The 27,007-nt window shown below is 45.5% G+C and overlaps 2 protein-coding genes across 2 annotated transcripts in view; both read right to left on the bottom strand.

The window, feature by feature from the left end:
- The window catches only part of LOC100082922 (guanylate cyclase soluble subunit beta-2-like), a 43,004-nt gene extending 31,670 nt beyond the window's left edge, over positions 1–11,334 (bottom strand). Inside the window, exons 1-4 of the mRNA XM_039915012.1 lie at positions 11,285–11,334; positions 9,331–9,421; positions 6,230–6,303; positions 1,551–1,645 (exon numbers count right to left, since the gene is read on the bottom strand). Coding sequence (XP_039770946.1) covers positions 1,551–1,645; positions 6,230–6,303; positions 9,331–9,421; positions 11,285–11,334 — 310 coding nt within the window. The remainder of the gene's footprint in view (positions 1–1,550; positions 1,646–6,229; positions 6,304–9,330; positions 9,422–11,284) is intronic.
- A 1,746-nt stretch (positions 11,335–13,080) lies between these two features.
- C20H13orf42 (chromosome 20 C13orf42 homolog) lies at positions 13,081–24,264 on the bottom strand. Its single transcript, XM_029048452.2, has 4 exons — positions 23,848–24,264; positions 15,998–16,142; positions 14,075–14,315; positions 13,081–13,520 (listed from the first exon to the last, which is right to left on the bottom strand). The coding sequence occupies exons 1-4, from the start codon at positions 24,262–24,264 to the stop codon at positions 13,331–13,333; spliced, it is 993 nt and encodes a 330-aa protein (XP_028904285.1). The 3' UTR covers positions 13,081–13,330.
- Positions 24,265–27,007: the final 2,743 nt, after the last annotated feature.

Below are 27,007 nucleotides of genomic sequence, written 5' to 3'. Positions count from 1 at the left end.
CCGCATGACAGCGAGCCAGTCACTCGGCTTCTCTGTGTCTCGGTTCCTCGGCCGTAAAACAAGAGTATATTAGCTGCCCTCCCTACCACAGATCGTGAGCCCCTGGAGGAATGGGAACCGGGTCCAATCTGATGATCTTTACACAGGGCTTAGCCCAGAGTAAGCAGGTAATAAAGTCATTTTTATTTTCCGGTGACCTACTGCATTACCCTCCTGATCCTCTTGCCTCTGGTCTTGCCCCTCTTCAGTCCATACTTCACTTTGATGCCAGGATCATTGTCAGATATATCATTCTGCACACTCCTCAATAATCTTCAATGATTGCCCATTCCTTTTCCATCAAGCAGAAAGTCTAGTTTATAAGCTCTAAGATTTTCAATCAGCCTTATTCTCGCTGTCCTCCCACTACACCCCAGTTCACAGCATGGCCTAGCGGAAAGAGCACAGGCCTGGGAGTTAGAGGACCTAGGTTCTAATTTCTACTTGCCTGTTGTGTGACCTTGAGCAAATCACTTCTCTGTGCCTCAGTTTCCTCATCTGTAAAATAGGGATTAAATCCTATTCCCTCCACTTAGCCCCAGGTGGGATAGAGACTGTGCCCCATCTGAATATCTTATATCTACTCCAAAGTTTAATACACTGCTTGGCACATAGCAAGTCCTTAACAAATACCATTGTGATTATTATTATTTATTCATTTATCCTAAACCAACCGATTCACTGTCTCATTCTCATCTCTTCTTCCGTCGACCCCTTGCTCACATCCACCCTCCTGGCTGGAGCTCCCTCCTCCTTCACATCCTGTAGATCACTGCTCTCCCTGTCTTCAAACCCTTATAAAATCACATCTCCCCCAGGAGAACCTTCCCCGATAAATTTCTACTCTCCCCTCTTTATAACACTTCCAACTGCCACTTCAGCACTTCTGCTTCACCTAAGCACTTCTCTTCTGACACCCCACCACAGCAGCGGTGTATGTAACCTTATACTCTGTTGTTTCTTCCTGTCATTTATTTTAGTGTCTATTTCCCCTGCTGGATTGTAAACTCCGGGAGAGCAGGGATCATAGGTGTGCTAATTCTATTAGCTATTCTCCAAACACATAGTACGGTGCTCTGTACATCGTAAGCACTCAGTGAATACTATGGATTGGTTGATCCTGACTCTATTTCCCATTTAATAATATGACCTCAGATTTATTTTTTTTTTCCCCCAAAAGTGGCCTACCAGTAGGGCAACAACCCAGGGACTGTGGGGTTGAGTCAGAGGTTTGAGCAAAGGGGAACTGGATATATAGGGGTGTAGGGAAGATGTGTTGAACTGGGCCATTCTCTAGATCTTCAATCGTCCGAGAGATATTTAGGGACACGTTTCCCTCTGCACTAGAATCCATCTCAGTGGTCCTGCCCGAAGGTTCACCATCACATTTCGGCAACCGAGCATTTTTTCAAGGATTTAAACGTCAAGAATCGTGATAAGGCTAGAGAACTTGGTATTACTTCACTAAGATCAACACATTTTGCCTCTTCTTTCCCCCTGTTTGGACTTACCCAAAAGTTTGCAGGCTTCTTGGATCAGTTTAATGGTGATTAGGTCATCATACACTGTGTAAGTCATGAAGGTATCTTGGATCTCAGCACATGCTCTGAAAGAAAAATAATCTTACAAAAACAAATCCATAAGCCTGGTCTTGGCCCAAGATGAAGACAGACATCGGTTTAGCTGATTGAATTTTGCCGCATTCTGGAAGACGATTCCAAGGGAGACATTTCAACGGAAATGTCTAAAATGCAAGTGTTAACTGGATATTGGCTCCTGAGTGAACACTGCCCAAATGAAACTCGGGAACTGGAGCAGGGCAGGAACACCTCTCTGCTCCTCTGTCGAAGGTCAAAAAAGGCCACGAGAACTAGAGGAAAGTGGGTGGGACTGGGGGATAGGAGACCCAGGTTTTAATCCTAGCTTTGGCCTGCTGTTGGACCTTGGACAAGTCATTTAACTTTTCTCTACATATTAGGTCATGAGCCCTGTGCGGGAGAAAATAGAAAGTGATAAAAGAATAAAAGATTCACTATCTAGTCTGAAACGATGTGGCCTTGTGGCGAGAGCCCAGGACTGGGAGTTCAAGAGAATTGGATTTTGATCTCCACTCTGCTTCTTATGTGCTGTGTAACCATGGGCAAGTCACTTAACTTCTCTATGCCTCAGTCTCCACAGCTGTAAAATAGGGATTAAATAGCTGTTCTCCTTCTCCCTTAAGCTGTGTCAAATCAGTTTGAATTGTATATACCCCAGGTTTTAGGACAGTACTTGACCCATACTAAGCATTTAACAAATACCACAATTAATAATATAATCGTTGGGTATTGGGTAGTATGAGAAGCAGCGTGGCTCAGTGGAAAAGAGCCTGGGCTTCGGAGTCAGAGGTCATGAGTTCGACTCCCGGCTCTGCCACTTGTCAGCTGTGTGACTGTGGGCAAGTCACTTAACTTCTCTGTGCCTCAGTCACCTCATCTGTAAAATGGGGATTAACTGTGAGCCTCACGTGGGACAACCTGATTACCCTGAATCTACCCCACCGCTTAGAACAGTGCTCTGCACATAGTAAGCGCTTAACAAATACCAACATTATTATTAATGAAAAGAGCAAGGGTCTGGGAGTCAGAGAACCTGAGTTCTAATGCCGCCTCTGCCAACTGTGTGACTTGGGGCAAATCACTTAACTTTTCAGTGTCTCAGTTTCCTCATCTGTTCTCTCACCTACTTAGAATGAGAGTTCCACGTGTCCTACCTGATTAATTGTATCTACTCTAGCACTTAGAACAGTGTTTACCCCACAGTGCTTAATAAAGGCCATTATTATTATCATTATCATTATCATGAAGTGTGTGTGGAGGGATGGGAGAAAGGAAAGAGGGGAGGTGAAGGAATTGGCGGCTTCTGCCTGCAGTGAGAGATGGACTAGAAGGCATGACTGCCAATCCTATCACATTGTACTCTCCCAAGCACTTAGTACAGTGTTCTGCACCTAATAAGCTCTCAATGAATGCTGTTGTTGGACAGTCACATGTAACCCTATTCTTTTTTCTTGTTATAGAAGATTGCTGCATTGAAGATCACTTTCCAGTCCAGGTATGATTTGCAGAGCTTGATGTCATATTGGAGCAACATTTGATCAGACTCCTATTAGGTATGTGGACCTTCTTGATCCTTATTTACCCATGCCTCTCTTGATAACTGCTATCATTGTTATCATCATTTATTAGTAGTGGTAGTAGTAATATTACAAGAAAGGAGATGGCCTCTGCTATGGATTATTAACCTAAGAGCGAAGCACATAAAATTAACGGTTTCGGAGGAGCAGAAGTATATTTAAAGAGAAGGTACGGGCCCTAACTAGCAGGTTCAAATTAAAGCAGTGGAGATTCGATCACCTTTGCCATGGGAGGTTTTGAAATGCGTGTTGACTATGACCTCTTGAATTTTGCAAAGTTGCCATAGAGTATGTCATCACATATGGGGCAGCAGAGACCCAGAGGATTCAAAGGATGTTCTGTTGGACTGATAAGAACCTAACCCATTGCCCTAATCACCTTGCCATGCTGCTTCTCAAGCAGGCTGGGAAGCTGCCAGAACCAAATGAAATGTCCTACTGCTGAATAACCCAGGCTTCATCTTAAGCAGTTGTACAAAGTCTCCCAGGCCTCTGCGACCAGAGCCTCAGAGAAAACAGATAGCATTTCTGAAAGAAATTGAATAAATGCTACTGCTTCAATTATTCCTAAAAGGTTTTATGAGTGTTTCACTACAGGCTACAGTTTGTGTTGTCTTAGGTAATGATATGGGGAACCCAAGGAGGACAAAAAGTGTTGAAAAGTAGGAAAGTGGTCCTTTAGACCTGTTCAGCTGAAATATGTAAGTGAATTCATGCACAAAGATTATTTATCTGGGTCTGTAATTTTTTCCTTTGGTCTTATGTGAGGGGGGAGGTAAGAGCATTTTGCTTATGTAGGAGTTTTGGGAATTGGAGAAACCCTAGAGCAAGATACTTCCAGGGTCTAAGGCCAAATGAATGAAGACCTAAATGGGGATTCACTCTATTCTTCTTTAGGACAAATTAGATTGAGTCCAAATTTGTGGAGCCAGAGTAATTGAGGCTGATTTTCAGCCCCAGATAGGGGATGCCGGGAATGGGCAAGAGGAATTACTCTCTCCATGAATGTTAACCGAGCAGTCGCTCTCCACCTTGGTATAAGCTGGCTCTGCAGCCAGAAGGAGCCAAAGTGCAGGGCAAGTGAAGCCCCAAAGTGGAATGTTAGGGCTACCCTGCCCCCCACCCCACCACCTCCTATTTCAGTTTGTTAGGGCATGCTTCTGAAGCATGGAGGCAGTCAGTCTCAGGAATCTGTTTTTGTTAGTGCAGTTGTCTGTCTCATATTGCATACTGTATGTGAGGACCATTCAGACCACTTCTTTGCTCAATTTCAAAGCCCTACTTCTTCAGTAAACCTTCTCTGACTAATCTCTCCTCTCCACACCCTGTCTCCCTCCCTTTTGCATCACTTATGCACCCTGTACCCTCTAAGCATTTGGGACTCACCTTACTGTCCACCTTCCAAAACACATAGTTAATCAATGGTATTCATCGAGGACTTACTTTGTGTGGAGCACTGTACGAAACAAGAGAATACTATACAACAGAATTGGCCGACACGTTCCCTGCCCACAAGCAGCTATATCCTTACACTCCCCTGCCTGTAAAGTATCTTAATGTTAGTCTCCCCCTCTAGACTATAAACTTCTCGAGGGAAGTGATTGTATCAGCTAACTCTGTGGTATTCTCCCAAGCATGAAGTACAGTTCTCCACACAGAGTAAGCGCTCAATAAATACTGTTGACGGTGATGATATATGTCGGTCCTGCCAAGCTGCAGTTGCAGTAGCTTGATCCGGTGGGCCCGTGGTTACTAAATGTCCCTGTACTAATGGCAAAGGAGGAGGCCCCAAGGGAGTGGCCGTCGTTTACAAATCTGTCAGTGTGGGAGATGTGGACAGAAGAGGGAGTCTGAGGTCGAGGCCGAGGTGAACGTGACAAACAATGAAGGCAAATGGGAGGGGAAGTTGAACGAAGCTTGCCTCATGCCAAGTAAAATCGGAAACATCTATACTAACAAAAGGGGAATTCAATAGCTGGCCAGGCTTTCTAAACAGATTTTGTTTTAGGTCGAAAGAGAAGAGATGCCGTTCCAGCAAAATCATGCAGATTAGATTTAGTAATGTTCTGTGCATTAGCATACCTTTTCAGGCTCAATTGAGCAGGGAATCGGTGCATTTAAGTTTGCAGAGATAAAGCAGAGAGAAATAGATTGAGGATGTGCCCCAAATAGTCTCAAGGCTTCACTAAGCTTCTTTTCATCCCATTTGTTTGCCCCAACGTTTATCCCGTCTCCTCTGTTGGCAAGCTGAGGCTTGAGGGTTCATGAGGCGTTCGAGACTTCCTGTTTCCTTGGGGGACCTCGAAATGCCACATGAACTGCTTCTTTCAGGGTGTATCATCCCTTCCAGAGCTAGTGCCCACTGGAAGGGAGATGTAAAGACCATAGTTAGCGGAGGATATCTTCTCCTTGAAGGTTTGGCCCTAGACTTGGCACTTGGCCTAGTGGATGGAGCACAGGCTGGGTTCTAATCTTGGCTCCATCACTTATCTGCAAGTCACTTAACTTCTCTGTACCTCAGTTACCTCATCTGTAAAATGACAGATAAAATGACACAGACTGTGTTCAACCTGATTTGCTTGTATCTACCCCGGCCCTTAGTACAGTGCCTGGCACATAGTAAGCACTTAACAAATATCATGGAAAAAAAAAACCCAAAAATTGTCCTTTTCTATAAACAGACTGCAAGAGTGCTACCACTGAAATGAAGGTGTTCTCGGAACACAAATGAATTTCAAGCCAGAGCTCTCTTCTAATGTCATTCCCCAAAGGACAATCTATTCTATTTTTTGTCCTAAAAAAGAATGAGAACCCATGGCTGGAAAGGGACTACTAAAAGATGCCTAATCTGTCTCCATGTCTTTAGCCTGAGCTTAGCACCCTCCTCCAGACAATTGAGGCTCTTTCATATTTGTAAAGATCTTCCTTGTAACCCACTCTACCCCATCTTTGCTGTCATTTTTCTCTTCTGCCTCCCCCTTAGATTGCACAGTACGTGGCGTCAAAAATACTCACTTCAATTGCTCCCATGTCTCTTCACCATATTTCTCTATCACAAGGGATTGCAGAGAGGTGTTGATAAATCCATACTAGGAGTTGGAGACAAAAGAAGAATGATGCATAATGAAATATGAAAACAATGATAGTGTTGAGGGTATTTAAGTGCTTGCTATGTGTCAGGCACTGTTCTAAGCGCTGGGTAGCTAGCTACAAGCTAATTAGGATGGACACAAAAAACCCAGTTTTACACATCATAATGCCTTTTTTTCCCAAGAAAAGTGGAATGATCTGGGATATGGAGTGTATCTCAACTGACTATCTTGCATCTACCCCAGCACTTAATACAGTACCTGGCACATAGTAAGCGCTTAATAAATACCATTTAAAAAACCAAAAAATAAATGGAGCTGGGATTAGGACTCAGGTCTCCTGACTTCCGTGCCTGTGCTCTTTCCACTAGGCAATACTGCTTCCCCTCCCCTTCAGATTTAAATCTCCCTGAAAGCCCTCTCTTGAAATTGTTAAATTGTTGATGAGAACCCAGGAACTATGTAATCATTCCAAGCTGACTAATAATTATTTTCCCAGATATTTTAGGTTCAATAAAATACTTGGTATTTTCTTTCCATCCTCTATTAAAGGTCACAAGGTGAAGTTCAAATACTGTCCTCCCTACAGCCCTCAGAGATAGATGTTAGAGTTGTTTTATTAGTTTGCCGAGAAGGAAACTGAGGCTTCCAGGTTGGAGAGACCTGCAAAAGGTCTCCTAGAAAGTCCCTACCCATGTAACTTTTCTCCCTCACTGTTGGAAGCCTGTGGATTATGTGCGAATTTTCCTGAATGTGTTTGTAGTGCTGAGTGTAAGAAGTCTGGTAACCCTTTCTCGGGAGAACCAGTAAGGTGTCATTGTGACTCTGTTGACTGTGGTTGAAATGTATACAAAGTTAGGCTCCTTGCTGATCTTAAACTTGGCAAAAGACCTCTTCCCCAACCTGCACCCAATAGATCTCAGATTCAGTCTGCCTGCCATGAGAGAAAGTTCTTAGCTAAGAGGCAGCATATGAAGTCTCAGGCTAAGGGGGAAGTCAAGGCAGTAAAGCGGAAGGTTTTACTTACCATGGTGCTGCTATCTCTGGGCTCGGTGCTGTTAGTTATCGGGGCTCTCTGAAGTCAGCTTTGGTTGGATTGAGTCAACTCCCACTCCTTTGCAGTTTGTCACACTGCTTCCTAACGCTTCCTCTCCGAATGCTCAAAGGCCTATCCAGTGGGGACCAGAGGGAGCTGCTGGGATCTTAGAAACAAATCTGCATGTTCAGCATGACATCTCCATTATGAACTTTCCAGAGCTGGTCACCCAGAGAGGTGATGCAAAATGGAATGTGTTTAATTGATCTGGGGTGGAATTAATGGCACACAGAGAGTAACTAGTCTGGAAGTGAGGACCCCCTTGAGAATTATAGATGCCAGAGCCTCAAGATATTTATTTCTTTGAACTAGCCAAGTCTTTAAATAAACACAGCTTTAAGTAGTAGCATTTATCCAGCACCCTCTTGGTGTAGGGTGTGGTTCTAGGTCCTTGCTCACTGTGGGCAGAAAATGTGTCAGCCAACTCTGTTTTATTGTACTCTCGCGAGCACTTAGTACAGTGCTCAAGAAATGTTGAATTTTAACTTTCACATCCCACATTCATTAGAATGATATACCAAAATGAACATATGAAAATGCTTTGTACTGGTTTTGATAGCCTCAGGTGTAATCATTACCACCTTTTTAATAGGGTCACTCATATAATTGGCATAAGCACAATATGAAACAGATTTCTAACGGGTCTTGGGGAAATCAGTGTTATCACTAACAGAGGAGTACAAATACTGGAAAATTAAGAAGAGTTGACCTAGGTTGATCCAACTCTATTGTATTGTACTCTTTGTGATTCTGCGGGCGATTGCTTGGCAGCGGAGTGTGAGTGTTTGTATATAGAGAAGGAAAGGTAGTCTGAAGAAGAGCAAGCTGAGAGATGAATTGGTGAACCCGAGTTTTTCCTTCTTGGGGAAGAAGGAGAGGTAGTTCTGTACAGGTGGGGAGAGGGGCTGGGAGTGGTGGTTCCCAAATTCAAAGGGAAAAGTCCAGGCCAAGGGACATGTCCTGAAGCAATCCATCTCTAGGAAATACAGAGTTAAATGAGCCAGGTTTCAGCGGCAGCATGGGGGATTTAGGTTAGAAGTGCACAACCTGTGTGATTCTTTTCTGAAGAAAGATGGGGAGCTCTGGGATGGGTTTCTGGGGTGTGGCTTCAAAATGCAACCCCTGCCTCCTCAGTGCTGCTTTTCCAGACAGGCCAAGTGCTGTCTCTCTTCTGGACTTTTAGCCTCTTCCCCAGGGTTTCCCAGAGTAGAGGAAGTGCTGAGGAGAAAGAGGCGGGCGGTGGTAGATGGAGAGAAATAAGGATGTGTGCCCTCCCAGATATAGATGAGTCCTTTTCCATCTACAAGCACTCTTTTAAGTGCTGGGTAGATACAGAATAGTCAGGTCAGACACAGTCACTATCAAGAGGAGAGGGAAAACAGGCCTTTCAACCCCATTTTACAGTTGAGGCAACTGAAGCCCAGAGAAATTAAGTTACTTGCCTAAGGTTAGACAGCATGCAAGCAAGCAGTGGAGTCGGGATTAGAACCCTGGCCCTCTGCCTCCCAGGCCTGTGCTCTTTCCTCCACCCAGTTCTCATCTTCAAGTCCCTCAACACTACAGACTGGATGACCCCAAGGGAGCAGGAGGGGAGGGTGGTTGTTCCAGTCTCATTTCAGTGGAATGCAGGATATACTGGCAAAAAGTGAGGGTTTGCTTATCCCATAACATAGAGAACTCTGCTGATTTTATGTGGTCAGGAGAGAAAAAGAAATTGGGATAGTTGATTTCCATAATTATTCTTCCAAAGCCTTTATAGTCATTCAACTGACACTTCTTTTTTACTGCCAAGTGTTTACTTTCTTTCTCTCTCACACACACTCTTCACAATAAGTGGATGGTAAAAATCTCCATTTTCTCTTCCATGTAGCAGATGGCAAGTCACAGTAATGCTGTAGAACTTAAGCTTTCTTATCTTCTAATAAATTTACGGGATAAAAACCCAGCTCATTTTTGAATCTAATATTAAGAACCATATGGTCAATTGTTCGTACAGCATGGACGTTCTGTGATACATCCCCACTACAAAAACATCCAGGGGGAATGTGTAACAACACCTTTGGATTTTTATTGACCAGATGGATTCTGGGGGAATTTAATTTGATTACATTATCCACAGCAAAGGGAGTAAACATTATCTTCTTCAGTATGCATTCTTTGGCTCTGCAACCTTTACTTAACCCACCTTTGGCTTTTGGAAAATGTCCTGCTCTGAATTTAAATAGAAGTGACTGGACTCTTCCTCCCTGGAGTAAGGGAGACCTGGGGAGCTGATGAGCTGAGGAACTGTTGATGCCTTTCTCCTCTGTGGTTTTACCCTGGCTAGGAGAGGAAGTGGCCCTCTTGCACCTCGCCTTGTGATTAGTGAGGTTTATGGCTTTTGAGGATTCTGTGAGTGTGCGCAGCCTCGTGCCATAATTGTCCCGGCAGCAGAGTGATGTATGGATTGGGGAGGGGAGAGGCTGGAGTTAGGAAGATGAAACCTGAACGGAACCTGCCTCAATTGAGTAGCCTTAGTTCAGACCTAACAGATCAGCAGAAATGGTACTTTGGGGTGGTATGTAAGAAAGAAACACAGACATTTCCACTTCAGTTTTTGCTTCTTGTTCTTTGGGTATCAGTACAGGGACGAGTTGAGAATTCCTGGGAATCAAGTGCCACCGTGTGGCCGGTGCCCTGTCTTCACTGCATTTCTCGAACCCTCGGCAAATGCAATGGGAAAATGGTCTCTAAGGGCCAGCTCCTGTATGTCCCAGGGCAAGGGGCACCCACCCCACCCTCTGAAGCCTGCAAACCTCACCTAAGCCGATTCCTGGGGAGACGGTGGTTCCCCAAGATGAATTCCACTGTCTAGCTTACCGGCACAAAGAGGAAGGACCCGGGTTTTGCGTAGCGGCTTTAAACCTCAGCTTCCTCAGCTGTAAAATGAGCTCAGAAGCCTAACCCTGAGCTTCGGGGGTTGCTTTCCTAATGGATTCTGAAACATTTTGAAAATCTAAAGAGGTTCCTCGGAGGTAGGTGAGTGCAGAACTGCCGGACTAAACTGCCGAAATTTCAGACAGCAATACAGCTGGTCAAGGGTTCGTTAGAAGCCACACCAAAGCGTCTAGTATGCGTGCTGTGGATCTTTATGTGCTGTCTACCTACTGACAAATTAATCTTGACATTTAGGCTTAAAGGTATTTGTATTTGAACAGTTCAGGCAAAAAAGAGAAACTTTGTCAGAACTGTCCAGATAACGAAAGCCAAAGTAGGTTTTGGAGACCTGAGCTGTTCAGATGATTTGCTGGAATATCTTGATTGTGAAGTTTGGCTCAATCAGACCAACATAGCAAAAGGAACTTATTCTTGCTGCCCCTAGACCAGTGGACTCTCTCAAACATGGAGTTCCAAATGACCCCAGAGTTCCAAACGATTCCAAGAGGCAGAAACAAGAATGTGAATGTGGTCCTCAGTGATTCAAGTAGAAGCTCTCCCGTAACATTAATGTGTTCCCGATCCCTGAAAACTTAGCTCCGAGTGCAGTAAAATGTCTGGTTGCTTGATTTAGCATAAGCAGTGTTAAAAAAAAAAAAAACCCTACAGTAAATTGGCACTGAAAGGATTATGAGACGATTTCGAATGATGAAAAATACTTGCTAGTCATTAATGAGACCATTGTATATAATTTTTTTTTTTACAATCTAGGAGTATTGCCATTTATCTCACAAGGGCCTGAAAACATTCATTAAAATTCTCATAAAGGAAAAATTCTTGTAAAAATATTTCGCAGGTCTAAAAACATTATCACATAGGCCTCTTAAGAGCCATAAGGAACCTACATTAGCTGTCAGCATGACCTTAACCTGTAATGCTCAGTCGGGTGCCAGTGATGCTATTTGTTGCCTTGCCTTGCTTGCTTTCCCCCATTGGCTGCTTTCTAGCCGCTCAGCCATGTCTGGTGGACAAGGACGCAAGAAACGGGAGGGAAACTGCTCAGTGCACTTTCTAACCCTCTTTGGTTGGCGAGTTCTTATTCAACAGTAAATAATTATTCTCCGTTTGGAGTTAATAAGGCAGAACAATCAGCTCATAAATTGAGGATAGTGAGGATACCTTAAGAAGGAGGAGCCCTGTAGGACTCAGATGACAACGAGATTATAATGATGGTATTTGTTAAGCGCTTACTATGTGCCAAGCACTGTACTAAGTGCTGGGGTGGATACAAGCAAATTGGGTTGGACACAGTCCCTGTCCCACATGAGGCTCACCGTCTCAATTCCCATTTTACAGGTGAGGTTACTGAGGCACAGAGAAGTAAAGTGACTTGCCCAAGGTCATGCAACGGACTAGTGGCAGAGTCAGGATTAGAACCCATGAACTTCCGACTCCCGGGCCCGGGCTCTATCCACTATGCCATGCTGCTGGGGACCAAAATCATTTTTCAGAAATCAGCATTTGGAAGTCGAAAGGGGCGGTACCAACAGGGATGCCTTTGACCTCCAGAACATTGTGGTGTTGAATACCCTGAGGGTTATAACTAGTGTCCCAAATCGGTCAGCGTGGGCATCTCCTCAGTCCCTTTCTTCAGAGCCCCAGGCTGTCTCTTCCCAAAGAGCGACTCTCTGTAACCCTCCTCAAGGGCTCTGATGTGGGAATGGGTGCGATACTATCAAGTATCTTTCCATGAACAATCAATCAGTGGTATTTATTGAGCGCTTACTTTGTGCAGAGCACTGTACTAAGCACTTGGGAGAGAACAATGCCCTAGAGCAGGTAGACACCATCCCTGCCCACAAGGAGCTTACTGGAATCTGCCTCCTAAACAAGGGCCTGACAGAATCCTGTTGGTTATTCCCTGAACTGGAAGCTAAAAAGGCTGAGGGTGAATTCAAATGCCTTGAATCTTTTGTTATTTGAAGAAACAAATCTTCAAAGTCTCTTTTAGCCTTGTAGCCAATTTGCCTGCATGATGTTTGAATGTGTACTCCCTGAATGTGCAGAGTTTGAAGTTCATAAATCTATATATGCACAACTTTTACAACCTCTCCTATTTCCATTTGAGTCCATAAACCACCTCTTTATAGGGAAATCATTCACAAGCCTAATTTCTAACAGTTGAATGCCCTAAAATGCAGGCCACGAATGACATGCTAGAAACTCGCATAGACTATGCGTTATGGGAGTTATTAGCGGGATTGTATTTAGATGAATAGATCATTTTAGGAATATTTTGATTCATTTCTCATTACTTAGAGTACAGCCACAGATGCCTGTCTGATTTTACATTCGGAACTAATAACATAATAAGCTCCTTGTGGGCAGGGAACACATCTAGCAACTCCGATATATTGTACCCTCCCAAGCACTTAGTGCAGTACTCTGCACGCAGTAAGTGCTTAATAAATACAATTGATTGATGGATTCGATCTCAGTAATCACTCTTCAGCCTCTGTAGCATTTTTCCAAATCAAGCTGGCCAGCGAGAAGAAATAGAAGAAATGAAACCTCACTTGAACTGAGCAGAAGGGAATGAGGATTGTAGACATGTGTGGAAGGTCTCCAGTGGGTCTTCTCAGGTTGAGTTGCACCCACAGGAATCCTTTGGTCCCTTTACCTTGTCAACCAGGAAATTTCATAATGGCTACCACTGTAGCCCACCACCCTAGCCCTACACAAGTAGCCTCCAGAACACAAAGAACTTCAATCCTGTCTCCAAGCCTTTTTCACTGAGTTTCTTGAACATTCACATTAAGGTCTTAATGGGTCTCTTTGGCAACTGCGTACATAGGGTTAGCTGAAGGCCAGCCATCCTGAGAAACTCCACTTCAAGCAGATTTTTATGTGGTTTTAAAGAAACATTTCAATTAGCTGCAGTCCAGGCAGAACACCTGATTAAATCACCTACAGATCCTCCAGAGGTACGGCTCATGGAGAAAGCAGAAAAGGGACTCAGCTCACAGTCTGCTCCCAAAGACTTTCTAGAGGTAGACAGTCAGGAGCGGATTCCCAGATGACCTCTCCCTCGTCTCTGCCTTCCACCGCAGCCTCCACGAGCCCTGGAACAAGGGGCTCGGTGGTGTCCCACTCCGTAGTATCTTCATACTTGAAGCTGAAGAGAATCTGTTTAGAAGCCACCAGGCTGGAATGAGAAATGTGGGGAGCGATTAGGCTTCTCTGAGGCTGTTGTCTGATACCATCATCAGCAGGATCTCTTTGGTATCAGTTTCTGACCAACATAATTGAGATATTGCTTGCCTGGCACACGACTTCACCATGACAGAGTGGTGGTGTTAGAAACTCCCTTGGAAAACCCCCAGTTTCATTCTCAACCCAGTATGTTTACAGAATCTCCTCAGGGTGAGCTATCCTGAGGGAGAGAGTGTGTGGCGGCCGCCAGTTGCTGTTTTACGTCAGGGTCTTAGCTGTGATTCTAGTACTTGTCATGGTATTTATTAATACCTCACAGTCTCAATCCCTGTCTCACAGATGAGATGACTGAGGGCCAGAGAAGTCAAGTGACTTGCCAAAGGTCACCCAGAAGATTTGTGACGGAGCTGGGTTCAGAACCCTTCTCACCCCAGGCCTGGATCACACTAAGCACAGGGAAGGAAATCCTTAGATGAGGTGTAGACACGGTGGCCACTCTGAGGGCTTTCAATCTGAGAAGGCCTCAAGGCCTTACCAAGAACTTACTCTTTTTTGCAGGCCTTGGGCTTAAATTTTAATGTACTGAATGCCCCCTCCACGGCTTTCGGCAGGTAAATCGGGTGCCTCTCGAGTCTCCTCTGGGTACTGAAGGTTCTCCTCTCCGTGTTCCTCCGGGGTTGGCTCTCAACCACCCTCACGGTGAGCGAGGAGATGTGTTCTGAGTACCTGCGAGGGGCTCGCAGGATCCAGTTGGAGTGCAGGTTGTGCTCCCCGGAGCTGGTGGCCACTGTGGGAGGGAAAGCAGAGAGTGAGGAGGTGGTTGCCAGTAAACATCAATCCTCCTTGCTTGGGTCAGTCTGATCAACAGGCAATTATTGGATGTCAAAGAGATGCCCGGCAGGTGGGACTGGAAAGCAGGAAACCGGTCCCAGGAAGATTGACAACCAGAGAGAACTCAAAGATATTCTTGAACTTTAAAAGATACACTCTTGTACCTGTTTCCCATGTTTTGTCTCTGTTGTTTTCCAAGGGCTTACCTTCTCTAAGCTTCAGTTTCCTCATCTATAAAATGGGGATTAAATGCCTATTAATAATGTTGGTATTTGTTAAGCGCTTACTATGTGCCGAGCACTGTTCTAAGCGCTGGGGTAGACATGGGGGATCAGGTTGTCCCACGTGGGGCTCACAGTCTTAATCCCCATTTTACAGATGAGGGAACTGAGGCACAGAGAAGTTGTGACTTGCCCACAGTCACACAGCCAACAAGTGGCAGAGCTGGGATTCGAACTCATGAGCCCTGACTCCAAAGCCCATGCTCTATCCACTGAGCCACGCTGCTTCTCCCTCCCCAGTAAGACTGTGAGTCTCACGTGGGACAGGGACTGATCTGATTCAATTATATCTACCATAGCACTTAGCGCCGTACTTGGCATCTAGGAATCACGTAACAACTGCTAGTCATCATCATCATCATCATCATTATTATAGGGAATCGCACCTAGTAGATGCTCAATAAATGCCATTGCTATTACTAATGGAAAAGGAAAGGCTGAGTAAAGGAGACCAAGAGGAAATATGTTTGGGAAGGTTTCCCAGAGTTCTGGAAGGAAAAACAAATCTTTTCAGTGCAACTATGGGACTCTGGGACTCTCTGTTTGCTATTTAATGTGGCATTTGTTAAGCGCTTACTATGTGCCAGGAACTATGCTGAGCACTGGAGTAGATACAAGATAATCATTTTGGACACAGTCCTCCCTGTCCCCCATGGAGCGATCAGTCTAAGGGGTGATCAGTCTAAAGAGTGAGGGGGAACAGATTTTTAATCCCATTTTACAGATGAGGAAACTGAGACACAGAGAAGTTAAGTGATCTACCCAAGGTCACACAGCAGGCACCTGTCAGAGATGGAACTGGAACCCAGGTCCCCTGGCTTCTAGAGCTGAGCTCTTTCCACTAGACTACACTGCTTCTATTTAATCGCTTGGTGCCACTAAAGAAAACACTGTTTCATAAGTAGAATTTCTAGAAATCCAAATTTTAAACCGAGTGGTGAGCATTAGGGTGTAGACATGGGTTAAGCATTAGGATGAATAGCAGTAATCTTTGTTGAGCACCAAGAATGCAGAAGGCTCTATTGGAACCATTTAGCCATCAATTATTGTATTATGACTAAGGTACCAATTTGAATTTCCAAAGCTTCTTAATTAGCAGTCCGTTATTTCAGTCCCATTGTGTCTCTCTGAGATCAGGTAATGGATTGTTAAACTCATGGATGCACTGGACAGAGAAGGGAAAATCCAGTGCTGAAATTGTTTCAGGTAGATTGTTGGATGGGACATTCATGAGGACAGTTGTGGGGATGGTGGTTACCCCAGAGTATAGATATTCTACCCAAAGTTCAGTGCCTCTTTTGGGGTGCCATCACTGGCTCCCTTAGAACTCTGTTTTCAGTGGGATCTGTGTACTTACCATCAAAATCCACATCGGCATTTGGTGGGTCTCTCCCAGAAGCCTTGGAGTGCTTGTCTCCCTCCAACTCGGCAATAGTGGAATCAAAGTAAGCAATGGCTTCCATTACATCAGCATTGAGCAGTGAGACTTTCTTGGTTGATTTCTGTGACACCCACACATCCGAAAAGAGAGGACACCAAATATGGGAAAGAGATGTAGTTGGGAACAACTGAGACACTGGGTTGCAACTGAAGAACTGCCCCCCCCCCCAAAAAGAAAATCTATTAGTTCGGGACAAAATCCACCTCGATTCATTTATTTTCCTAGGGGAAAGACACATTTTTCAGGATTATAATTTTAGCAATATTTATTATTACTATTATTGTAATAATAATGGTTGTCTTTAAGTGCTTATTATGTTCAACAGAGCCAAAGTGCAGCCTGAAATATAGAATACAAGGTTGAATTCATGTTCTAATCCCATTTCCATCGCTGGTTTGTTGACAGAACTGAAACAATTCCCTTCATTTTTCTGGACTTTATAATCCACTTTACGAAAAATGCACAATTATGTAACATATAAGGCAGGTAATGTGTTTTGTTTTTATTTGTGAAGTATTTCCTTAGATTAAATTAATTAAAAGGGCTGGTTGACATTTTATTGTCATCTATGGAGGTAGTGTAACATATCACCTCTTACCAAGTTAGCATTTAAATGGCCTGTCAAGTCACTTTTGTTAAAAAGATTACCGCTTCACTATTATTGGATTAATTTCAGACTCTAACCTAGAGAATCTAGAACAAAGGGGTAGAGAGGTTATGTAATCCACTAAGTAGTGTGGCATAGTTGAAAAAAAACAGTCCTGGGAATCAGAGTTCAAATCCCAGTTATGCCACTTGCCTGCTGTGTGACCTTGGGTGAGTCACTTCACTTCTCTGTGCCTCAGTTTCCTCATCGGTAAATTGGAGATTCTATATCTGTTCTCACTTAGACTGTGAACTCCGTGTCAGGCAGGGACTGTGTATAACCTGATTAAATTGTAAGTGCTTAACAAATGCCACAACTTGGTCCCCTTCCACCACTAAGTCACTGTCAGGAAATTCCTCTTTAAATCTAACCTTAATCTCATTCACGCTTCAGCTACACTTGCTCCATCATTAATGGTTGACAAAAACTGGCCATCACCTTCAATGCCAAAACCCTCTAAATATCCTATTTTTTATGGTATTTGCGAAGTGCTTACTCTGTGCCATACATCATACTATGTGCTGGATACAAGCTAATCAGGTTGGACACAGTCCCTGTCCCAGTGGGGCTCACAGTCTTAATCTCCATTTTAGAGATCAGGTAGCTGAAGCCCAGAGAAGTGAAGTGACTAGCCCAAGGTCATAGAGCAGACAAGTAGGGGAGCTGGGATTTAGAACTCAAGTCCTTTTGACTCTCAGGCCTGTGCTCTATCCACTTGGGAACACTGCTTTTCTATTTGAAGATCCTTATCAAATCCCATCCCTAAGCCTCTTATTCACCAGGCTAAACCACTCCAGGTCATCCTTCTACCTTTCATTCCAGGTCTTGTTTTTCCGATCTTTGTGACTTTCCTCTGAACCCTTCTTAAACCCTCCTCATTCCTCTCTTGCTGTACAGTCTTAATGAGTTTTCGCTTCCCAACATCGGATGAACCTCGGTCCAGTTGCAAAGGCATCAGAGCCAAGAACCTGCACAGAGGAATTGATTACAAAACTGGTTGCTTGACGAGCGTCAAGTGCAGAGTGTCTCTTTTCTGCCCCTCAGTCGGTCAGTCGGTGGTTTTTATTGAGCACTTAACTGGCTGCCCAACACTGTATCAAGTGCTAGGGAGAGTAGAACAGAGTTGGCAGTCACATTCCCTGCCCACAAAGAGCTTACAGTCTAGAGGACTGGCTCCCAAGGGGGCACAAGGTGCCCCTAGTGAATCAGCGGGCAGAGGTGTAACAGGCTGCCAAGCGCCCCTGCAAATTTTATGTAGAAAACTGACTTAGTGCCCAAATGACCTTAGCAGAGTGACAAAACTTTGCTAGCATCCAGATCGAGAGTTTGCACCCATAGTTTTTCCCTTGGCCTTTCAAGCCAGTTGCTCTAGCGTGAAGAGTAGATTTAATTTTGACAGCACCCTCTTTCTGCGTATAGTCTTGCTGGTTGTTACCCAGTGTCTTCTCTCTTGCAGGAGCTTGTTCAATGGCTTTGGAGTGACTTTTCCCCCCGTCATGTTTTCTGTGGAAATAGAAATTAAATTTAAGGTCTGTGACGTTCAGGAAGCGCCCTTTTTCCTGTTTTGGACACAGGCATGATATTGTCTTAGTCAAATGGTGGAACTCCCTGTCTCATCAGGAGTTCTCAGAAGACTGGACGGTGGCCTCTTGCCCCCACTTGGACAACAGACCCCGAATGTCCCTTTGGACTCTGGGTGGTTGCAAATCATGTGCCATAATAACCAGCAGAAGTGTGGAATTTGTTAACATTTACTATACACCAAGCACTCTACTTAGTGCTATAGTATTGCTTGTCTTATGCTGTTAAGTCGTCTCCGACCCATAGTGGCTCCATGGTCACATCTCTCCCAGAACGCCACTCTTCATCTGCAGTCGTTCTGGTAATGTATCCATAGAGTTTTCTTGTTAAAAATACGGAAGTGGTTTCCATGGCCGCCTTCTACACATTTAACTTGATTCTCCACCATTGACTCTTTTCGATGTTGCTGCTGCCCAGCACAGGTGAGTTTTGACTTAGAGTAGATTGCCTTCCACTCGCTAGCCACTGCCCAAGCTAGGAATGGAAATGCCTCTACTTGACTCTCCCTCTCATAGCCGAGACTGGGAGAGAACTGGAAAGTCTCCAGCTGTGATTCTGAGAGGAGAGTGCTCTGGTAGATATAAGATAATCAGGTCAGATAGAAGTCTCGGTCTCACATGGGCTCACAGTCTAATAGGGAGGGATAAAAGGAGTTTAGCTCCTATTTTACAGATGAGGAAACACACAAAAGCTAAGTGACTGCCCAAGATCTCATAGCAGATAACTAATGAAACTGGGATTAGAATGCAGGATTTCTGAATCCCTGGCCCGTGCTCATCGTGCCATCCTGTTTCTTCCTCCCAAGACCAGCAAGCAGAGGGGAGAGGTCTGAGGTGCTATTTGAATTCTCAGATGGATTTCAGCTTGTGTAGCTCCAGGCTGGAGCCAAAATTCTGCTCCTGGCTGTGGCAGTGCCTAAGAGTCTGTCAGATATGGATTCTAACTGGGAGCAAGGGCCCCTTGCAGAGAATAGCCATAACTGTGGTCACCCCGAGCTTCCTTCTCTTTGTCTCCTCCCCACCCGTGTCCAGGTCTCCAACCAGGCTTGCCTGGTCTCAGAATCAGACAAGCCAAAGGATCAAGTCAGGGTCCTCTTTGGCCAGGCACAGATGGGCTCTGACATATGTGACCCAGCAATAAGTGACAAAAGGGAACTCTGTAACTTCCAATAGCTCATCCGCCCCTCCCCTGCAGTCTTCTTCCTCTTCTAATTTTTTTATGGTATTTGTTAAGCACTTCCTATGTGCCAGGCACTATACTAATCACTGGGGTGGATACAAGTCAATCAGGTCCATATCCCACATGAGGATCACACTCTTAATCCACATTTTACAGAGAAAGTAACTGAGGCACAGAGAAATGAATGACTTGCCCGAGGTCACACAGCAGACAAGTGGTGGAGCCGAAAGTAGAACCCAGGTCCTCTGACCCCCAAGCCCAGGTATTTTCCACTAGGCCACTTTTCCATGCTCCTGTTCCTCCTTCCTCATATATGTCTTCGTCCCGAGCTAAATTCTTCTTTTTCCTCCTTGGTGACTGTGCCCAGGAATTGCAAATCGCCATCCTTCAGCAACATATTTACGTATTAATTGAAGCGTCTCCCTTCACCCTATCTCACTTTTTTCCGTTCGGCATTTCTACCTTAGAGTCGCATCCCCCGGTCACCTCTTCCGGGGTGCCCCAAGCCGAGCCCAGCTCCCCGTCTGCAGCCTTGCCGGTATCGTGCAGAGAAAAGGAACACGAGTCTATGATGTCATGCTGCTGTGTGTGCAGATCTAAATAGAATTAGCTTTTTCAGCCGCCGTATCGCATTGCAGACTCCTTTCCAATTGGCTGTTCACGCGGTGTCTTTCAACAGTGCTGGTTTCCAGCTCTCCATCTCCAGAAGGTCTGTGTTTCAGATTACGATGTCCCAGGTGGAGACGTTTGCGTTTTTCCAAATCGTACCTCACGTTAGTCTTTGCCCAGATTTCTGACCTCGAGAGGCCTATTTGTATCCTTTCCCTCTCTCGGCCGTCCGGGCCCGTTTGGGTTCACCTGCAGACATGGTCCATGAGCCGTTCCTTTTCCTGAGCCTCGATAAGGGCCCCTTCCGGACACTGCCCCCCTCCCCCCTTCATAGGCACGGTGCCATGCTCTCCCCCCACCCCCAAGTCAACTCACTTATCCAACAGTGAAGACGTCATCTTGGTGTCTTCCGTCCATCACTCTGGAGTTAATCCAGAGCATCGGTCTATTTCCTAGCAGGGCGTTTTATCTCCGGATCCAATGCCCTCAAGGCGCACTCAGTAAATGCAATTGATTGACTGACTGATTCAGCCTCGAGTTGAGGTTCCGATTTCTAGGCTCCCACCTCCCTGCTTCCCTCCCTCTCCAAATCTGAGAGGCTCCAGAAATCCCCATATTCAAAGCTCTCCCAAAATCCCATCTCCTCCAAGAAGCCTTCTCCGATTAATTCTCAGCACCGTAAGCCTACAGCATCATAACCCGTCAGCCGTCTCTAGCACTTATGTTACTGGTACTCTTCCTCAGCCTTTCTGCATTTGTATGTTCAATTGTTTATTTTTATTACTCTGTAAATATTTAATGTCTGACTCCCCATTAGAGTGTGAGCTCCACTTGAGCAGGGAATGAGCCACTTGGTTGTTCTGTACTTCCCAAAACAGGGCATTGGCGCCCAGTTAGGCATTCATTAAATGCAGTTACTAGTAAAAACTGCCTCTACCAGTATAAAGAAAATGCTGCCCCAGTTCCCTGGCCTCCAGCAAATCAAAGGAGCAGGAGTTACCAGTTGACAGAGTGCTGGGACTGGGGGGGAATCAGGTGGTGCCAGAATCTGGGGTGTCCCCTGCCACCACCACTGCTGCCTTTTTCTTCCCCTTCTCATATACTTTCTCCTTCTCTACCTCCATCAGTGTCTCCTCCTCCTCCTTTTCACCCTCCTCCTCTTCTTTCCTTACTGCTGTCACTGCCTTTTGCTACTACAGCAGTCAGTCCCTTCCATCCCAATCAATCAGTTTTACTTGTTGAGCTCTTCCCATGTGCAGAGTACAGCTGCTTCTTGCAAACCATCATCATCTAGCCACAGCTGCCATCTTGCCACAGTTACCCCCAGCCCCTGCCGCCTCCTCCCTCACCACTGTGGATCGCAGAGGGCCTCAGACTATGGCAACAGTAATAATAACTGTGGTATTTATTAAGCGCTTAGTACGTGCCAAGCTAGGGGATAGATACAAGATAATCAAATCCGACGTGTCCTGTCCCACGTGGATCATAGTCTAAGCAGAAGGGAGAATCGGTATTTGATTCCCATTTTGCAGATGAGGAAACTGTTGAAGTGACCCGCCCACCGTCACCCAGCGGGCAAGTGGCAGAAGCCGGACTGGAACGCGGACCAGTTGACTCCCAGGCCTGGGCCCTTTCTTCTAGACCGCGCTGTTCCTCCAAGTTTGGGTCCCTGAGGGAGCAGGGAGAATGACCCAGGAGCCAGGATTTCTGAGAGGCTCCAGAAATCCCCATATTCAAAGGTTTCCCAAAATCCCATCTCCTCCAAGAAGCCTTCTCCGATAAATTCCCAGCACCGAAAGCCTACGGCATCGTAACCCGTCAGCCGTCTCTAGCGCTTATGTTGCTGGTACTCTTCCTCAGCATTTCTTTTGGGGCCCTGGCACAGGCCTTGCCTTCAGGAGCTGGAATTCTTTCTGCTGCCCAGTGAAGGCTTTAACCTGATCTGGCGGAAGATGGGAAGCAACTTGGCCGGACGAATTTGGCCGGACGAAACCCATCTTTCTGCTTCCCACGACTCTGAGAATATGCAGGTGCATCGCTGCCACCTAGTGGCTCGGCACCAACCCAAGCGGGAAGGGGTCTCCTCCTCCTTCTGGCCCAAGGGACCGTAAAGACCCCACGCCACTTTCCTAAGTGTTTTATTCTGAAGCGTCTTTATAAAGCCACCCCCTCCTAACCAGGGTCCCCGATTCTGCTGGGAAGATTAAGAGAGTGGAGTTTGAGAGGGTGCTTTGAAAGGCTCTTGTCCCTGATTGTTTTCTAGCTGCCGCTTTTCATGTCCTTTGTGGTGTTTCCCGGTTGCTTTTTGCTGGCTCGTTCGCCCTTGCTGTGTATCTGATTCGTTCAACAGTATGTATTGAGCGCTTACTATGTGCATAGCACTGTACTAAGCGCTTGGAATGTACAATTCGGCAACAGATAGAGACAATCCCTGCCCATTGACGGGCTTACATCTGATGCCAGCCGCCCCCCCCCCCCCTTTTATATTTAGATTGTGAGCCCCTTGAAGGTTGGGGACCTTATCTTTCTTTAATCCATGTCCTTTTTCCCAGGACTTAGTACAGGGCTCTGAACATAGTAAGCTCTTAATTGTCATTTTGGTATTTGTTAAGCGCTTATTATCAGCCAGGCACTTTGATCTAATTGTACCACATCTACTTCAGCACTTAGCAGACTGTATCCTATCCCCCATGGGGCTCAAAGTCTAAGGGGGAGGAAGAACAGGTATTTATTTTCATTATTGTAATAATAGTAATGCCATTCATTCACTATTGTACTACTATTTGTCGGGAAGCAGTGTGGCCTCAGAAACTATACGAGCCTGGGAATCAGAGGACCTGGGTTTTAATCCCACTCTGCCACTTAACCTACTCTGTGACTTCAGGCAAGATACATAACTTCCCTGTGCCTCAGTTCCCTCATCTGTAAAATGGGGATTGAGTACCTGTTCTCCCTCCTCTTTAGATTGTGAACCTTATGTGAGACCGGGTCTGTGCCAAATCTAATTATCTTGAATCTATCTCAGTGCGTAATAAAGAGTTCAACTTATAGTAGGGGCTTAACAAATGCCACTGTTGTTTTAATTATTAGCAGTTATTTGAAGACACTCGTGGTCATAAAGTCTGTGAATTATTAGCTCCTGCAGGGGTTCTTGTTGCTCTTTCCAGTCAATACCAGGTGATCAATTGGCAAGGAAAAGCAGAAGCTGATGGTGCAGGGGGTGATATCTCTGGGAGCTTCTGGGAAGAACGGCAGTAGTTTCAGCCGAACTCCCTCGCCACCCCTAGCTACCGTGCAGATCACCAGCCTCCAGACTTTGTTCCTTCTGAAGCCCCTTCCCAACGAGTCAATCAAAACCATAGATTGAGCATCTGCTGCCTAGACCCAACCCCTACCTTGAGGAGCTTACAACCTAGCAGGGGAAGACAGTTGCTGAAATTATTTACAGCTAGGTGGAAGATGGAGACGCGTATGCATATGAGTTAGCGCTAAAACAGTAGGGTGTGGAAGTATCATGTGCCTATAGCCATATGGGGTGGGGTGGGGAAAGAGGGTGAAATAATCTCCTACAGGAGATTGGATGGGAACCATCCTGCAGCCCTTCCCCGATCCCTCTCCCTTCCCCAGAGGATAGGACTCCAGCCGGTGTGGGAGGCCCCGGGTAATGTTTCTCCTGGACGGTAAGAGATAGGAATTTCTTAGTGCTGCATAGGTGGAGTTGAGTGAATTAATACTCCCCATTTGCACTTACCTTACCCTCCTTAGGGGGAGGTTGGGCCAGGATCTTCATGCCTCCGGTACCAGACTTGGAGGAAGCAGAAGAGATCTCAGGTGAAGGGTGGGACTTCAGATCCTTGAAGCTGTTGAGGTATTTTTTGCGCAAGGCCAGCAGGTCCTGCAGGTACTGCAGGCAGTCTTGAGTGCGGGTGTACATCCAGGCCCGGTCCTCCTCTTTCTGGCGGTAGTAGGGGCTGCTGTCGAGGCCGGGAGTGCTCTTGTACTTTTTCAGGGATTCGCTGAATTTCTCCCCACCGCCCCCGACCACGTACATGGAGCTGCTGCGAATCAGCCGCACGGCTGACCTCGTCCTGTCGTAGCAAGGGCTGTTGTTGACCAGAGTCTGTCTCTGGGCTTTAGGGTGAAAGATGGAGTGGATCTTCTTAAACATGGCTGCCCCTCCTGCAGCCACTTGATCATAAGTGAGATTCAGGAGTCTGTAGCCATCCCTCTCGGCTTCCTCTGCCGAGCTTCGGGGACTGGGGGAGTTCCTTCCTGCTCAGAAATCTATGTGAATTCAGTGAGGCAACATAGGGTGATTTTTTTTTCTTTCCCCTTCCCCACCTCCTCCACCTTGTAAATCCCAGAGATAATTCACCAGTAGGACTTGAACATTGATCCACTTATTATGTATTTAAATATAATGACAAAATGCTTCAAAGATGCAAAAGTAGGGGCCCGTAAGCACGGAGGCTTTTGCAATTTTCTCGGATTTCAAGAACAGTCGGTGCAAATACCTCCCAGTGAACTTCCATCGAAGGGCTGCCAGTCAGAGAATTAATTCCAGACGATGCATTTCTTCTCCATTGTTCTCTCCGATTTCAGCCTCTGGAACGCAAGTAATTTGGGTCTTTTGTTTCCCTTTGGTTTTGGTTTTTACACTGCCTCCTTCCTTGTGCTGACCATGGTCCTGAATCAGTCCCCAGGTCCAAAGGGAAATCCGGTTGGAGAGGGAACAGAGGATGCCGACCGAGGTCGTAAAAGGTGCCCGTTCCCTAGAGAAGTCAGTCCGCTGAGCGGGATCAGAGAGCCGGAGAGTGTCGGCTAAAGGTACTCAGATCCTGTTGATAAGTTCTCCCCCTCCCCTCCGTCCTCAGAAGGGATCTGCGTTCCAGGCTATGGAAACCGAGAGATGGCAGCAGTCATCTGATAGCACATCATTGTGGAGAATAAAGTGGACTCAAATGTCTAGATCCATTACTTTCTGCACAAAAGGCAAATGAGGTCCTTTTCGGGGGTATTCCTCTATCATTTGGTACTTTAATGGAAATGGAAGTCATTAGAGTGATTAGGGTGGTATCTGAAATAAGTTGATCTTTTTCAAGTATCGTGTCTTCTGTGTAGACAGATCAGGACCTCAGAGATCCTCTGTTTAGGGTGTTTCCATGGAAAATACTGAAGTGATTAAAATTTGAAAACAATGGGGTTGCACACTATTCACCGATCAGATTTCATTTCCACTGCCATGTGATTTCTTTCTCTGTGATTTAACTCTGTAAAACTCCAGGTGAAGGGAAAGAATTATTCTTCTGCCTAGTACCATCTATATGACAATATTGTTTCATATTTAGTGAGGATCCCCCATTTGCAAGGCACTGTACTTGGCTGGACTTAAAAGTTCAATTAAAATTAGACTGCCCCTGCACTGTAGAATCTTGCAAACATACAGCAAAGGTTTTTGGTAAAGAATAGGAAAGACTGAAAGGGCATTAAAAAGAGGAATAAAACAGTTTCTTCTTTGGAGGAAATCAAGACTCCCAATCTGCATCCAAACTGCAGAATGGAGGGAGGCAGTAGTATTTTTTGTAATAGTATTTATGGAATGCAATGCACTGAACTAAACACTTTGGAAAGAATAGCAGGAGCTTAAGATCAGTTAACAGTCCACAAGGAAGAAGCAGTGTGGCCTATTTGAAGGGGAGGTTGGCCACTTATTCCCAGGGGCGAGTCACAGTTGGAGGATGGCAAGGAGAGGAAGTGGTCCCTGCCACCGTCAGCCACACCTTGGGCATCCTCTGAGCAGGGGAGGCAACCTGGGTCATGCTCATCTTGCCTCTGCCCAAAGGGGAGTCCCATGTGGACAGGAAACTGTCCAATCAGCTTACCATGTATCCTTTTCACCTCCTAGTACAATGCCTGGCAGATAGTGAGCACTTTAAAAAGCCACAATCATCATCATTATTATGATTATTACTATTATTTACGATTCACAGAGCCCCAGACCAAGCACTTGGGAGCATTGGGTAAATATGAAAGACCTTTTCACCCCTGGCCCATTAGAATTCTTGTGAGTGAGGCACAGTGAAGTTAAGTGACTTGCCCAAGTTCACACAAGAGGCAAGTTGCAGAGCCAGGATTAGAATCCAGCTCTCCTCTCCCTCAGTTCTGAGCTCTTTCCACTAGGTCTCACTGTTTTTCAAAGAAAGGGCTTGTGAGAGATAACTGCTATCAGACTGTAGATCTTGCTAAGATGCCATCGTTTCTGTCTCCTGCATCCTTTTCCTTTGCTGCCCTCCTTTTTTTTGATTTTTCTTTTTTTCCCCATAGATTGCCAGAGTTTAGGGGGATGTCTAGGAGGATAACCATCCTCTAAGCAGCCTGTTGTAGGCAGAATATAAGTCTGGGTGGAACCAGGCCTGATGCAGGGTGGTATTGCCTATGTTCCAATATTCTTGTAATGTGGGTGAGGGACTCTGAATCTCTCTCACTATCTTTCTATCTCTTGCTCTGTGTCCATCCCTGCATCTCTGTTAGAATATTCTGCCTCCCTATCCTATCTTTTTCTCTCCACCCCTGAGCTCAAACCTTTGGCTCCACCCACCTGGGAGCCCCACCTTACTGCTCCCATTCTGAGCTCTGGAAAATACGGGGCCCATAGCGCAGATGACAGTGGTTTTATGAGGTCCTCCAGGAATCAAAGAGGGGACCCATTTTGGCTCGCTCATTGTTGCAGAGAGTAAACCCCACCTCCAAGAAAGAATATGTTACTCTGCTATCTAGACACATGTCATGGAGCAAGCCACTGTTTTAGATGAACTATATTCATAAAAACATATTTGCTCAGTTCCTTTCACATTTCTGTTCTTGGGTCTGAATTTCAGGATTCCCCCAGCCCAGAAGCAAAATTACCAGTT

This window comes from Ornithorhynchus anatinus, chromosome 20 (genome assembly GCF_004115215.2).
Source record: "Ornithorhynchus anatinus isolate Pmale09 chromosome 20, mOrnAna1.pri.v4, whole genome shotgun sequence".
NCBI lineage: Eukaryota > Metazoa > Chordata > Mammalia > Monotremata > Ornithorhynchidae > Ornithorhynchus > Ornithorhynchus anatinus.
Note: the sequence above shows the minus strand (reverse complement) of the source record. Positions and strands in the feature narration are given on the sequence as shown.